The sequence below is a fragment of the Sceloporus occidentalis genome, unplaced genomic scaffold (genome assembly GCF_023333645.1).
Source record: "Sceloporus occidentalis isolate IW3139 unplaced genomic scaffold, rSceOcc1.0.p SCAF_20, whole genome shotgun sequence".
Classification (NCBI taxonomy): domain Eukaryota; kingdom Metazoa; phylum Chordata; class Lepidosauria; order Squamata; family Phrynosomatidae; genus Sceloporus; species Sceloporus occidentalis.
Window position 1 is genome coordinate 12203460 of NW_028317000.1, and position 16101 is coordinate 12219560.

The 16101-nt window shown below is 43.1% G+C and overlaps 2 protein-coding genes across 5 annotated transcripts in view; one reads left to right on the top strand and one right to left on the bottom strand.

Annotated features, from left to right (window-relative positions):
- MACROD1 (mono-ADP ribosylhydrolase 1) overlaps positions 1 to 16101 on the top strand; it is a 323148-nt gene that overhangs the window by 51736 nt on the left and 255311 nt on the right. The gene's annotated exons all lie outside the window — the stretch shown is intronic.
- FLRT1 (fibronectin leucine rich transmembrane protein 1) overlaps positions 1 to 16101 on the bottom strand; it is a 157069-nt gene that overhangs the window by 10870 nt on the left and 130098 nt on the right. The window contains exon 3 of one of the 3 annotated variants that reach the window (XM_089482962.1): positions 5988 to 6166. The exons of the other annotated variants lie outside the window; for them this stretch is intronic. Within the exon in view, the coding sequence (XP_089339088.1) occupies positions 5988 to 6028 (41 nt within the window). The 5' untranslated portion in view covers positions 6029 to 6166. The remainder of the gene's footprint in view (positions 1 to 5987; positions 6167 to 16101) is intronic. 3 annotated transcript variants of the gene reach the window in all.

A 16101-nucleotide genomic window follows, 5' to 3' on the forward strand; every position in this document is an offset into this window, starting at 1 on the left:
ATTTTAACACAACTCCTCTCTCTCCCCTCCTTGAGGTGGGTGCCTCGATTCCCAGTATGCCACCTAGATTTTATTTTTCCTTGCAGTTGTTTTTCAGCATGCTGAGAGCCAGTGTAGCATAGTAGTTTGAGTGTTGGACTAACCCTGGAGACCAAATTCAAAAATATAGTCTATATAGAATCAGTATGGAGAGAGATCTTGTAGCACCTTTGAGACTTAACTGAAAGAAAGAAGTTGGCAGCATGAACTTTAGTAGACTTCAGTCTACTTTCTCAAATGCATCTGTGGAAATAGGCTTAAGTCTACGAAAACACAAGCTGTCAACTTCTTTCTTCCTGGAGACCAGGGTTTTAATTTCCATTGAGCCATTGAAACGCACTGGGCTAGTCTCACTCTCTCAGCCTCAGAGGAAGTCAACGGCAAAGCCCCTCAGAAGAAACCTGCCAAGCAAACCCTAGGAAAGGTTCGCTTTAGCATTGCCATTAAGTCGGCAACGACTTGAAGCCAAAACGACAAAAGTGGCACTTCCTAGAGATGCTCTGGACACTCTGGAGCTGTTCTAACCACAACCCCAACTTAGGGGTTTCATTGGGATGAAGTGCAATGCAGAGATCTGTCTGTTTGGCGGTGGCAGCAACCAGAGGTTTTTTTTTTTAGCCATCCTGGATTTAGTCTTCTTTTGCTGCAAAGAGCTAGTTGGGAAAAAATGAAGTAGCAGCATGACTGGAGTGGTGAGGGGAGGGGGCAAAGATGCCTGCCCTCCTTTCCGCCTCTGTTCCAAGCTTGCCTCCCCGCTTGCCCTTGCCACTTTCCTGGCTGCCTCTCGTCTCATTCCCAATTACACGGCATAAAAGACCTTTGGAGAGAGGGGGAGAAAAGGCCTGGCTTGAGAGATGGAGGCCTGAAAAGGCGCCTGTCGCTTTAACCACCTCTTTTGGCTGCTCCTTTATGCCCCTGTTGTTTATATTACACGGTTTATGTAGCCTATCAAATTAAGGCCAGTAAATCGCTTTGCTTTATGGCCTTGCTTTTTATTCTCTTGGATCTGAAGAACGGGAAGAAAGAGAGGGGAAACAAAGAGAGTAAGGTGCCGCAGAGAAAGAAAGAAAGACGGTGGGGTGGGGGGAGCAAATGGAAGGTAAAGGGGCAAAGGGGGTTCGCTCTTGGTGGCCCCACATACAGTGGCATAGTTGGAAATCTGGACTTAATGGTCTTATGGAGAAGATGGGTTCTTTAGTTAAGAGTGTGTGTTCTCTGGTATTATAAAATGTAAGTCAGTGTTATGCTTTTGGGGTTCCTCCTCCTTGGGGTGTCAGCCTGGACCCATCCTGTCCTGATGTTGCTACTGAAACTGCATATAATATATATTACAGATAATATCATATAATAACAGCATCTTAGGGGATATTAAGATGGTGAGAAAAATCCTGGATAAACATGGGTTTTATCTTTGTTGTTCACATGCATTTCACATGCATCTAATAAAGGTTTTTTTTTGGGGGGAACTACCCCAAAATCCCAGGATAATTAATCTTGAGTTTTCCCCCAAGCTTTTGCAGGATTCGCATTGTCGGCTGTGTGAATAACCAATACAAATAGACCAGGGATAAATTGGGATAAAAGTCTGCATGCCTTGAACATGTTTTGAATATATCCACACCATCGACTGACATGCACTGACATGTGTGAGCATCAGAACGTGTAAAGATGCACAGAGATGCGGTTCCGATAAAAAAAATGGCATGAACAACAAAACTGGAATGCATGAATGATATTATTCATATAGTCACTATAAAAACAATAACATCTGAACAATGCTTTAGAACTGGGAAGGACCACAAGGGCCATCTAGTGCAACCCCCTGCCTTGCAGAAGCCTCACAATTCAGCCTCTGATTTATTCAGCTCTCACCAAAATCCAGACTTTGTATGTTCCTTCACTTCATCTCCCACACCCCAAAAATTTGCCCAAAATGGCAAATGTCAAATGTTCTCTGTTCATTTAACTCTAGGACTGACTTGAAACACATCTACACTGTAATAATAATGCAGTCTGACACAACTTTAATTGCCATGACTCTATCCTATAGACTCCTGGGATTTGTAGTTTGGTCAGCACTAGCACTGTTTAGGAGATAAGGCTGAAAGCTTTTGTAAAACTACACATTCCAGAATTCGATAGGGTGGAGCTGCATCACTTAAAGTGATGTCAAACTGCATTGTTTCTACAGTACAGATTCACTCAAGGCTTGCTGTTTGTGTATTGACAGCCACAGTTATGAATGGGAGATAAGGAAAAGCAGCTGCTTCTACAGTGTATTGTTGGTAATTAAGAGTAATCATAAAAACCCCAGTGGGTGACCTTGCACAGGCCACACTCTCTCAGCCTCAGAGGATGGCAAGGGCAAAGCCCCTCTGAATAAATGTGACAAAAAAAACTATATCATAGGTTTGCCTTAGGTTTGCCAGAAGCCCAAGACTTGGAGGCACACAGCAACACACAAAACAAAGAATAATGGCCTTGGGAGATCAACATTCAGGTCAGTCGGTGAACCGTGAAACTCACTGGGCAACCTTCGGCTGAACACTCTCTCACACACTCTCAGCCTGATCTACCTTACAAGGTTGTTGTGAGGATAAAGTGGAGAGGAGGAACACCATGTACGCCTCCTAGAACTCACTGAAGGGAAGGGAATGGGAATTTAAGGAATAAAGGAAAGCAAGAAATCCATTCTGTGAGAGGCATTTCTGTTCCCTTCTATAGAAGTATCTGCTTTCTTCACTATATGAAAACGCATAGAACATGACCATGCTTTACTTTCAGAAGCCCCAGGCTCAGCTCCTGGTCTCTTTAAGCCCTCAAGGAGCAGACAGAATAGCTGTAGAGCTACTGCCAGACAGAGTAGCCTTGGGACATACTGGTTGGGGAATTCTGGGCATTGCAGTCCAGCCCAATCTCTAACATTTAAAAGCATATATAACATATAACATATGCAGCTTTTGTCTAGCTTTGGGGGTCAGACGATGGATACCAGTAACTTTGGAATTACTTTTCTTTGATGCTTTGCTTTTGTCTCTCGGGCAAATGTCAACAGAGCTTGGTAACACCTTGGTTAGGACTAAGGCAAACGTCACACAAATGTGTGAGCTTTTCAGTTCTCCAGTTTCCCCCTCATGCCCTAATTTTCTGCACCATCTGATCTGATGAAGAGTTCTGGGAAATCTGAAAACTCACACACTGCTGTGACATTGGGGTTGATCCTAATAAAGGTACAGTATTACACAATTCTGATTGTTCTTTCTACTCATGGACCAGATGGCTATTTATTTTTCCTCTGGGAAATGAAAGATATTTCTGCTGGCCCTTGAGTCTATATAGTATGTACAAGAAGAGCTCCTTGCATCAGTCTGAACACACTGATGTTAAAAAACATATCTCTGAAAATGAGCACCTTTTATATGTTGGCCACCTCATCTGTTCCCTGTGCATTTAGTCACTCACTTTACCCACTTCTTAACCTGTCCCTTGCCCGCCTCTCCAAGCTGTTCTCCCCAACATATGCTTTCTCTGTCCTTTATCCCAGGGTTGACTTTTTGTCCCAGCTTATGCGAGCCGGGCACTCACTCATGCGGGACGTTGGCAGCTTCCGCTACAGGAGGCTACACTTTACAGGGCCCCCGCGCATCCCTTTTAACCTCGGCTGAGTTAAACTCCTTCCAATGTTATTTTTTACAAGGCCCTTTTCATGGAAGATTTGAGTCGGCAAGGTGTCTTGCTGGGCCAGTGCCCATTAAATCACTAGAAACCACTCACTTGGCTTGACTTCATTATGCATTCAATTCCTCTATAAATTTTACATTTCCTTTTTCTTTCTTGCACCACGGTATATTCGCCCCTGTTCTTCTTGCCTCCCCCCACTTTTCTCTCTCCCTCTGGCTTATTCATACTTTGGTCATATTCTCCATTATGGGACATAAAATTCTTTATAGCCCAATATTTCATGGTGTCTTGTAGAAGAGATCAACTGGACATGGTTTCCAATCTTTTTGCAACAGTCACTGCAGATCCCACTAAAATAAGTCACTGTGCAATTTCTCCCACCTCTGCCGCCTTTCAAAACTTCCTAAATGCGCTGTAGACAACTTTTGTTCACCTTTCCGGAGTGACTGTGATCTCCACAGTTTGATACAGCTGCTAAAAGGGATAATGTGATCCATCTTGTACCGCATGAAGATAGGATTACTGCAGAAGATGATGGAACTGGCTGTCTGTGTGGGACATATGGAGTGAAGCACAGCTTCAGCCTCTTGCTACGCTGTGATTGTATCACTTGTCTCAAAGGACTGGGGTGCTTCCAGGAAACCCCATCTATCCACTTTTCCATTTCCATGCCACTTTAACAGAAGAGGTCATGCAGTCCTATCCAACCAGTCTTTCAGGCTGCCTTCAACCAACCGAGGTACCCAGCGCAAAGGAGGGAAAATGGCCTGTTGGGTCTTTTACTTGTATCATCCCTACAGCTTCAAATACCACTTAGACAAATCTGGCGCAGGAATTGTGAGCACATTAACTGAAAGGAACCTCCATGTGAAGAAACAGTGTGCCTCTCTAAGTATCAGTTGCTGGGATTATCAAAAATGGAAATGGAACTGACGTTCATGCCCAATCTCAGGGTTTCTTGTGTTGGATGGACTGTTGGGCCACAAGGATACTTCTTATGCTCCAAAGAAGAAAGGGAAGTTTTACTAGTTGATGCGGCATGTTATCAGATTGTGGAATTACCTGCCATTGGCAATGGCTACTGGCTGAAATGGCTTTAAAACTGGATTCATCTTGTCCACAGAGGCTGGTCCATTAGTAGTGGCTTTTAGCCACAACTAACTATATTTGTAGAGTGGTATTGCCCATGGAAACTGTTGATAGGGGAGGACAGTGTCTTCCTTGCCATGTTGGCTGTGCTCTTGGAAGCCCCTCTGGCACACACACATATCCTACATACTTTGGCACCCCACCAGTGGAAGTACTGAAATATTAGTTCAATGGAAAGATTTTTTACCTTGGCTTAAGAATGGAGAAATATGACCTCACCCACCCCTTGAGAAAAAACAGAAGAGAGAGGTCTGTGGTACTCCAGGCTACAGGTTTTTAGATGCCACCCATGACTAGTTCATATTTGAGATCTATTTTTCAGCAGTGGTCATGGTGGCTGTAGGATTCTGGGAGATGTAGTCAAAAAGTAATATTTTCAGTCTCTAAATGCAATTCACAAAGCGGTTCTCTTGCAGCAGGTACTGTATCTCCACCGCCACCTCCCCATAATAGCTGCTGCTTTTGTGTTCCTCCCCATTCGTGTCAATGGGAATCAAACAAAGGAACAGCTAGCCAGAGCATGCTTTGGGCTTAATGAATAGTGGAGGTTTTTGGAAATTTCCACTTAAGGCTAAGTTTGTGTGTTGGGGGAGAGAGACGATGCAAAAGGGAGAGACAAGAGGTCTCAATTTGGGGGAGATTCTCCACTTCGCTCTGCCCCAGCTCTCTCTTCTGTCACCCATTTTCTTTGCAACCTCCTTGTCACAGACCTACCTCTGCCTCACTGTTTCCTTGCCATACCACACCCTGACTCACCCAGTTATTACCTCCTCCATTTGGGCATAGCTTTAGGCTTTGGCACACTCTCCTACCAACGAATCTTCCCAATCCCATGTTTTGCTGAAACTTCTACCCTCCTCCTCCTTCATCTTAGTCTCTTTTGCTCAGGGGTGATGCCAGTCCTTGTCTTCCCTGCCTATTTAATTGTTGCTGTTTAACATAAATTAAACAGAACAAGTAGAAAGATTGGCACTCCTCTAAGAACCACTTCATACGCTCAGGCTCTTCACAGATTCAGAGTGAAAGTTTTCCCAGGCCTACCTGGAGATGCTTGGGATGGAACCTGGGACATTCTGCGTGCATTTTGCATGCCGTACCATAGCTCAAGGGAAGATCACCTGCTTTGGATGGAGAAGGTCCCAGCGCGAATCCCAGGCATCTCCACTTCAGAAGATCTCAGGTACAGCTGACCAACTCCATCTAAGAGGCTGTTGCTCACAAACAAAGAACAGATGCCCCGATCTGTATATTCTTATATTTCACGGCTGTTCTGTGTCCAGAAAGTCCTGCAGAGAATCTGCAATGAAAAAGGATCAGATACCAGAGGAAGCGCTCTTATATCAAGTCCAGCTCCATCAGGGATCCAGCTGCATCAAGACAGTCTACACCAGCCACTTCTAACTGGATGCCCTCCATGATTACTAGAAAAGATGAGGATTATAGTACAACACATCTATAGAGTACAAGCCTCCTTGAATCCCATTGTGGGAGAAAGCTGGATTATAAATCCCATAAATAAATAATACAAGAATGGAGAGAGTTGACCTATGCCCACTAAAAGCAACTTTCCAGGATTTTGACAAAGGGGTCTTTTCTTGTCCTAACTGGAGGTGCCTGAATCAGCCCTGGGCTTTAGTAGTCCAGAATATATGCTCTACTACTTAAAAATAAAGTTATGATTCTGATCCTCAGAGTTCAAAATATTTTCAAAGGGAATATAAGAAGCTGACTTCTACAGAATCAGAAGACTGGCACATCTAGCTCAGTACTGTGATGAAGTGGCAGCAACTCTGTGGAGTTTGTGGCAATGGTCTCTCCCAGCCCTGCCCAGTATTGAACTTCATAGGAAGTGGATGTTCTACCCACTGAGCTATCATCCTTCTACATTCCTGTTCAGATGCATCTATCTCTCCCCACAAATATGATGATGATGATGATGATGATGATGATGATGATGATGATGATGATGATCTGTAATCTATTAAAGACAGTTATCCACAGGGCTGACCCATGACATGATGTGGCCTGAGGCAAAGGACAAGATAGCTTCCAGAGAGCTGGAAGGGTCTATTGCAAGAAATCCAGCTAGAGCAACCCTAGGAGAAAGCTGCCCAGCTTCTGAAGACACCCAGCGAAAGAGACCACACCACCTCTCTAAGTAATTGGTTGCACTGACCAACAGCTATTACTTTCAAGAAGTTCCTCCTAATATTCAATCAAAATCTGTTCTCCTGTAAATTTAAGCCATTAAACCTGGTCTTATCCTCTAGCACAGCAGAGAACAAACCTGCACCCTCCTCTCTGTGGCAGCCTTTGAGGTGTTTAAAAAGTGCAATCAAGTCACCCTTCAAAGCTGAACATTATTATTATTATATTAACATCCCCAGCTCCTTCAACCTTTCCACCTATGTTTTGTTCTCCCCTTATTGTTGTTGCCCTTCTCTAAACCTGCTCCAACTTGTCTATATCCTTCCTAAAATGAGATGCCCAGAACTGAATGCCGTACTCCAGATGAGGCCCAATTAGTGCAGAATATAATTGAGCCAGCGGGGTGAACTCTGGAGACCAAGGTTCGAATCCCCACTTGGCCATGGAACCCTACTGGGTGACCTTGGACAAGTCACACTCTCAAAGCCTCAGAGGATGACAAACACAAACCTTTTTTGAACAATTCTTGTCAACTAAACCCCATGATAGGTTCTCCTTATGGTTGCGATAAATCAGAAGTGACTTGAAGGCACATAACAACAGCTGGATTATTACTTCCCTTGTTTTGGAAACTCTGGTTCTATTAATGTAGGCTAAAATATTATTTGCTGTGTTTGCTGCAGCATTACACTGTTGGGGCATGTTCAACTTAATGATCAACAATCATCCCTTTTTCAGATGTGCTGCCGCTAAGCCAAGTATCCCCCCATGCTATATGTGTGCATTTGTTTTCTGTGGCCTAAATGTAAAGTTTTGCATTTGTCTCTGGAATTTCTTTCCTTTTCCTGAACAAAAACTGACTGGACTGACAGATGTATCTTACTTCCAACACTGGCAGAGAGACAGGGTGCTCTGCCGCATGTTGTATTGGCCAAACACAGTTCTATCTTCCAAGAGGAAAAAATAACTGAGGGGCTCATAAAAAATTGTTTGGGGAGAGGGCTCTACCGTTGTTACCGGCACTGTTACCGGTTATTGTTGCTGTTTGTGCCTTCAAGTCATTTCTGACTTACGGAGATCCCACGGTGACCCTATCATGGGGTTTTCTTGGCCATTTTCATCACGGGTTTTTGCCATCCTCTGAGGCTGGGAGAGTGTGACTTGACTAAGGTCACTCAGTGGGTTTACATCGCCAAGCCAGAATTCGAATCCTAGTCTCCATAGTCCCACACCCAAACCACAACACCACACTTATTGGTAGACCTGGCCTTGTTTATCCACAGCGATGCACGTGCCCCTTTTGTACCAAGCACATCCTTGTCAAAATCAATGCTGAAAGTCATTTTAATGCAGTTTCAAACAATCCAAAGAGGAAATATCTGTGGTGACTATCATGGTCTGCCTCTGTCGATGGTTCGTGAATGGATTAGGTACTACTCATGTCATCCTACCACCTGCATTATTCAGGTGGATATTAAAGAGCTTTAAAGGATTAGGCTCTTTCCACTCTTCTGAAGAGCATCTTAAATAGGGGAAAGGAGGTGATTCTAATCCACACACGCTGACAGTTGTGAAAATGGCCTGTGTTGGTTAATGCAGAGTACACAAAACCTCTCACAGGAATGTGTGAATGCTCCAATGAAAGTGCGTTCAAAAATGAAAGGTAAATCCATCCCTTAATCTGAGTACATTGAATGTGCATGCAAAATCATGTTTCGAGCAAGCTCTGCGGGGAACTAATCCATATTAAGTCATCTTAAACATGGGTACTAATGAATGTTGCCCTGTTCCTAGACTCAGTTTAAAGACTAGCACAGACCAGAGCTCGAAAGAGTTACCTTTCTGAATCATGCAGTGGCCAAACTGGCCGAGGGATTCTGGGAGCTACAGTCCCAAAAAGGAACTTGTCCAAGTGCTATAGGGGCTGCCATACTTATCTCATCAATTCTAGGGCAGTTATTCACTTTTGTGACAGTCATTCACTTATGTGGCATTCTCTGAATATCAGGTCCCTGTCTTTTACAGCTGTCACGTCCCCACATCTGGGAGTTAAAGAGGTTGTAGTTTAGCACATCTGGAAAAAGAGGTGTGTTCAGGGCTTTGCTTCCTGATGCAGAGGATACTGGTTTCAAATCTCTGGACTATATACAATGGGTCCTTGGTATCCACTAGGGTTTGGTTCCAGGAGCTCCTATCCGTGGATGCTCAAGTCCCATGAAATAGAAGGAGGTAGCAAAATTGTGTCCCTTAGATAAAATGGCAAAATCAAGGCTAGTCTTTTGGTATTTATATATGTATTTAAATATTTTCAAGCCGTGGGTGGTTGAATCTGTGGATACGGAGGGCTGTCTGTAACAGAGGGGGTGGTTCCTGGTCCGAGTAAATAGTTCTGGGCTAGATAGACGAACAATCTAGCATGACATAAGGCAGCTTTGTTTAGTCTACAATTCATCTCTCCATATACTGTTCCACAAGACAGTTTGCTACACCCACAGAAGTTACTGTTGGAGGCCAACTACCTATTCAAAGACATAGCTGTGTTAGTCTGGAAAATCAGTATGCATAGGGCTCTTGTAGCACCAAACCGAAAGAAGGAAGGCAGAAGTGCAAGAAAGCTACAAAGTTTTGGAGTAAAATCCATATATTAATTAACAAAATATTGAATATTAAACTTGACTATAAGCCTGAAATATTTCTATTTAACATGATTGAGGAGCTGTTGGAAAAAGAATATGGTTGTGTTCTGTTTTCTTCAGCTAGAATTATATATGCAAAGTGTTGGAAAAACAAGAGAGTCCCTAGTGCAGACCTGAGCATCTGAGGAAGTCTACAAAAAGCTCTCACTACCAATTTCTTTCTTTCATTGAGTCTCAAAGGTGCTACAAGATCCCTATGTATATCATCAGGCATGGTAGCTGGGTTCTTTCACCCCACAACTTTTATTCCTATTAATTTTCTCCTTTATGAGTGTACGTGTGGCAGTCATTTACTACTACTACTACTACTACTACTACTATTACTACTACTACGTCGTCACTATGCTAAAAGTAATGTTAATGCTTTGCTTTAGCAAGTTATTTAAAGTTACACATGTTATCTCAGTAATCGTTGCAAAAATCCTGTAAGGAAGGACAATATTATTAGTGCTGTGTTGCAGGAGGGCTAAATTTGGAGATAGTAAAGAGGTGGCTGGTGAACCCGGTCTAACTCCTTTGTAGCAAGGAGAAAAGCTGGTTTTCCTCTCCTTCCTAGCTTCATCTCAGTTCACACATTGAGCATATCTCCCAAATTCGGTACAATGTGCTCAGAACAAAATTCCCTGCTTTTCCGTGGATCCTCCCCGATTGACTATCTCTGACCTGGGTGTGATGCGCAAAGTGTGACTAGCAAATAGACTTCTCAGCACACAATTCAGCGGGGAGCAGACTGGGGAGGGACGGGGCAGGGTTTATTTCAAATGAACCTACTTTGAATGTTTAAAATAACACCATTTCTGAAAAGTATTCCCTTGAGTACCAATTGGTATGCATTAATTCACTTCTATCTGCTATCCAGCTAGTTTTGCATTCTGCAGCGCGCCTGTGTTATCTGGTCATTTTCTTTGGCTCTCTCTTCTCTCTCTCTGTGCTCCTGTATTAGAAACACAGGCAGCATCCTCACTTCAGTGGATTACTTACTCCGCATCAGCTATCTCTCCCACTTTTGAAATCTGATCGCTTGATTATTACTGTTTGCCTTTTCTTCTAACCCCTATTTCGCTTTCTTTCAAGCTTGCGAAACAAAGTTATTGGCAATTAAGCTATCCAAGAGCTGAAGTACAAGGTTTTAAAACAGCAAACAAACAGCAGTAAATATGATGATCAGCTGCTTTGCAAGATAATTAGCCTCTGTTTTTGCAACCCCTCCCTGCCTCTCTGCAAACAAAAAGGTCTTTGGTTTGATATAATAAATCCAAGGCCTCAAGAGATTTACAATGGGCCTGAACAGACAGGCCAAAATAAAGCTGCTTTGGGACACTTTGGAGGTATGCTGTTTAAATGATGCATGCATCTTAAGAGTCCAAAAGCTGTGCCAAAGCCATGCTTTAGTCCTAAGGACCAGAGTGCAGCTTTGGCGCAGCTTCTGGCCTCTTAAGATGGGTGTGTCATTTAAACAGCATACCTCCAAAGTGACCCAAAGCAGCTTTATTTTGGCCTGTCTGTTCAGGCCCTATAAGACGCAAAGAATAACAACCAGGGACATGTTTTGTGAGCATCATAAAAGCTCCCAGCTGATCTCTGTCTGAAACTGATGCTGGACGAATACAACGTGCAGGATGCCCAATGGCATAGGCACTAGCCATGCTGGCTGGGCAATCTTGGGAATTGTCATTAAAAAAAATAACTTCTCCAAACTAAGCTGGACCTTGGATCTGTCCTCACAGGTAGTCTGTATGCATTCAGGTCAATATAAATTTGTCAACTTTTGAATTGCCAGCCACTCAGGTCCAAGGCAACACAAGTGCAGGTTGAGGCAGATACTTTGTTCTTTACAAACAGAGCAGGAAAAACAAGAAACTTAAATCTACAGTGAAGATAAATAAATAAATGTATACCTGTACAAAGCAAACCCTGATTCTGCTTGTCCCAAGTGCCCACAATGAATGAGTATAGTTTGGAATGGAGTATGTTTATAGTGCTGATACAGGAACAGGAGTGGCAATTACAATATTTTACATTTTTAAAAATAATACAATCTCATTGTAGGCTCTGGGTAGGCTTTGATTTCTAAGAACAAGGGATGGTGTGACAGTTCAGTAATTTAGTCCAGAAAAAAAAAAGCCTTACTCCAGTTTCTATATCTAAGGCAGGCTGTGTTTGCTTAAAATAATGGGGAAAGAGCCTGTTCACGTACTTCTAGATAAGACGTCAAGAAAGCAGAAGACTTAAGACTTGGAAGGGCAATTATAAAAGAAGGTCCGCAAGTCAAAACCATCCAGGACCTTGTAGTTCCAGTTTCTATGAGTGTCATAGAATCATAGAGTTGGAAGAGACCACAAGGACCATCCAGTCCAACCCCATTCTGCCATGCAGGAACTCACAATCAAAGCACCTCCGACAGATGGCCATCCAGCCTCTGTTTAAAAAAACCCCCAAAGAAGAGACTCCACCAAACTCTGAAGGAGCGTCTTCCACTGTCAAACAGCTCTTACTGTCAGGAAGTTCTTCCTAACGTTTAGGTGGAATCTCTTTTCCTGTAGCTTGCACCCACTGTTTTGTGTTCTAGTTCCTGGAGTAGCAGAAAACAAGCTTGCTCCATCCTTAATGTGACACCGCTTCAAATATTTAAACAGGGTTATCATATCACCTCTTAACTGTCTCTTTTCCAGGCTAAATATACCCAGATCCCTAAGTCTTTCCTCATAAGACATGGTTTCCAGGACCCTCACTATTTTGGTGGCTCTCCTTTGGACACGCTCCAGCTTCTCAACATCCTTTTTGAATTGTGGTGCCCAGAACTGGACACAGCATTCCAGGTGAGACCTGAGTGTGAAAGCTGGACAGTGAAGAAAGTTGAGAAGAAGAAAATCAACTGGCTTGAAGTGTGGCGCTAGAGAGGTGTTCTACAGATTTGACAAACTGTTAAAAAGTCAAATGAATGGGCCTTAGAGACATTAAGCCTGAACTCCTCACAGAAGCCAAAATGACTAAAGTGAGGCTGTTGGATTTTGGACGTACCATGGCATACTATGACTCACTGGCAAGGAGTAAAATAGAAGACAAGAAAAGATGGAGACCGCACTACAGGTGGGTTGACTCAACTAAGCATGCCGCAGGCCTGAGGTTGCAAGATCTGGGCTGTTGATGACCAGCAATCTTGGAAGTCTCTCATTCATAAGAGTTGCCTGAAGTTGAAGTCAACATGATGGCAAGTAACAACACCTGCATTCCAGCTGGGGACAGTGTGATCTTCCAGATCTTGATGGACTACAGTTCACTCCCTCCTAAACAGTATTTGAAAGAGATCGTTTTCTGCTTCTCGTGCTGTCTGTTACCATGTGCATGGAATCCAAGGACATGCAAGTGTCTACCCTTAACATTCTTGGCATAAAGCAGGAGTCAAGTGCTAGCAAATGGAGGTGAATCAGCAGGAAGAAGGCTCCAACATTTCTTTTTCTTCTTGAGTACAAGCAGTGACAAGCCTAGTATTCTGGTATGATGGGACTCTTAAGGAGATAGGTGAGCAAAGGAGCCATGCCAGCTCAGATGACACATCTAGTCGTTCCCCTCTACATTTTAACCTCACAACAATCGTCTGCGGTAGAAGAGGCTGTGTGTGTATATGCGTAAAAGAGAGAGAGAGAGACCCAAAGCTACCAAGTGAACTTGTGTAGCTGAGCAGAAATTTAGATCTGGGTCTTCCCCAGTTCTGAGCCCAGCTCTTTGTTGTTGTTATGTGCCTTCAAGACATTTCAGTCAGTCCGTCAATCAATCAATCAATCAATCAATCAAAATAATAATTTCTGACTTCTGGTGACCCTAAGATGAACCTGCCATGGGCTTTTTTTGGCAAGTTTCTTCAGAGGGTATTTGCCATTGCCATCTGAGAGAAAGTGATTTGCTCAAGATCACCCAATGAGTTTACATGGCTGAGCTGAGATTCAAACCCTGGCCTTCAGAACAAAAAATGCAAGGGTAGCTGTGTTGTCCATTTAAGAAATGCAAACAAAAATAAATCAGTGCTACCTTTATTGGCTAACCAAAATACACAATATACTTGTTGCAAACTTTCAAAGCTCCATGGGCTTCATCGTCAGGCCTTCAGAGTCATAGTCCAACACTCAAGCCACCATACCACACTAGCTCCCAACTCCAGCTCTAGGGCTGGAATAGTATTTAGAATTTCCCACCTCATAATAGGGGTACCCTCTAAATGCCATGTGTAAGCCTTCTCCACATACTTCACAGGGCTGTTGTGAGGATAAAATAGGGAGGAAGAAACTATGTACACCATCTCAAGCTTATTGAAGGAAAGATGAGGGATATTAATAGAACAAGTTTGTTATGGAAAGTGGGTGCACAAGTGCACATTGTAATGTTCAAGCCTGTCCTCCATGTATAATGTTGTTGTGTGCCTTCAGGTCATTTCCAACTTATGGTGACCTGCCGGATTTTCCTGGTCAGATTTATTGTTCAGAGAACAATTAGTTTTGCAATCTGAGTCTGAGAGAGTGCAACATGCCCAGGGTCACCCAGTGGGTTTCCATGGCTTGTGCAGGGATTTGAACCCTGATCTCCAGAGTCATAGTCCAACACTCAAACCACTACACTGCCCTGTTGTAGTGTAGAGCACTCTTGTAGCACCTTTGAGACTAACTGAAAGAAAGAAGTTGGTCGCATTAGCTTTTGTAGACTAGAGACTACTTCCTCAGATGTACCTCTCCATAATGATGGAAAAATTTACTGCTTCTTACAGAGGACTGGCAAGTATCTTTGTGGTGAGCAACTTTGAGCCCAGACAGGCCAAAATAAAGCTGCTTCAGGTCACTTTAGAGGTATGCTGTTTAAATGATGCATGCTTCCTAAGAGGCCAGAAGCTGTGCCAAAGCCATACTCCAGTCCTAAGGACTAGAGCGCAGCTTTGGTGCAGCTTCTGACCTCTTAGGATCACTTAAACAGCATACCTCCAAAGTGACCTGAAGCAGCTTTATTTTGGCCTGTCTGTATGGGCCTTAAGTTACAGGAGCCTCACACTGCTCAGATGACTTGTAGATAGTTCTAATATCTATAATATCTAATATCTATAATTCTATGATTCTGTATCAGCATTAGATCACTGTAATCTTAGACGTCCAAACTGAACCCAAAGTCCTCCCAATAATGCTCAAGTTGCAAACTCAATCCATGTTGTGATCCCAGCCTATGGCAGATATAGGATATGTGAGTAAGTGTGTGTGTGTCAGAGAGAGAGCGTGCTTTGCTTGCTCAGTTACTCCCAACCACACACCCACATAATAGGCCACAGGCATAATAGTCTACTAAATAATTGCTCCTCGCACCCACTCTTTGTATGTGGAATGGGACTGTATGCTGAAAGACAAAGAATTGCAAGAGGCACAATCCCAAAACAACAGTTCTTAGGGTTCTCATCTATACACGCACATGCTTTTTTTTTTTAAAGGTAAGCCAGGATGATGAAATCTACCTCTCTCCAACCTGACAGCAATTTTTCAGCATGGGAAAACTGTGCCGTGATGATGCCCAGATGTTGTCACTGCAGATGAGGTTGATCAGATGTAAACTACTAATGTTATTTTTCCCAGAAGGAATAAGCATCCATCTGCTTCTGTGGATGTATGTGCCTTTGTGCTGCGTGCTGCTAGATTTTTCAGAATGCGGCGTCAACCTTTCCCTGCATCCCCACAATTTCTTAAGGGGTAAAGGAGATCCTGACTGATTCTGAATGCTAACCAGGGTCAGCCCTGGTTAGTACTTGGATAGGAGACCATCAGTGAATGCCAGGTGCTGTAATTTATATTTTAGAGGAAGGAACTGGCAAATCAACCCAATATTCCTCACCTAGGAAAACCGGATGATACTCATAGGGTTGCCATAAATTGACAGATGATTTGAACATATAGACACACTCAAAGGAGTATTTCCAGGAATGCCCACTTCGCATAGTGAGAGAGGGATGGTTCTCTCTCTGGTGTTAGAATACAAATAGTCTAATGAATTTGAGCAAGACTGACCTTTTCCCCTGAAAGTGCTTCACATAGAGAAACTCCTTGTCACATAATGGCTTATGCGGCATGAAAAAAGGCTTGGAGTTAGACAAATTCACGGAGGATAGGTCTATCAATGGCTGTCAGTCATAATCACTAAACAGAACTTTGCTGTCAAGAATCACAAACCTTTTCCAACCCTATGCATATCTATTTGGGGTTTGTTTTCCTTTACCTGTCCCATTTTTCTTTTGTGTTGTGCCATTTTAGGTTTCAAGCTTGAAGAGAAGGGCTGTTTTTTGTTGCTGTTCAGTAAGCCACTCTTTCTGGCTGAAAGGCAGAGTATGAATGCTTTAAATAAACACATAATGAACTCTGTT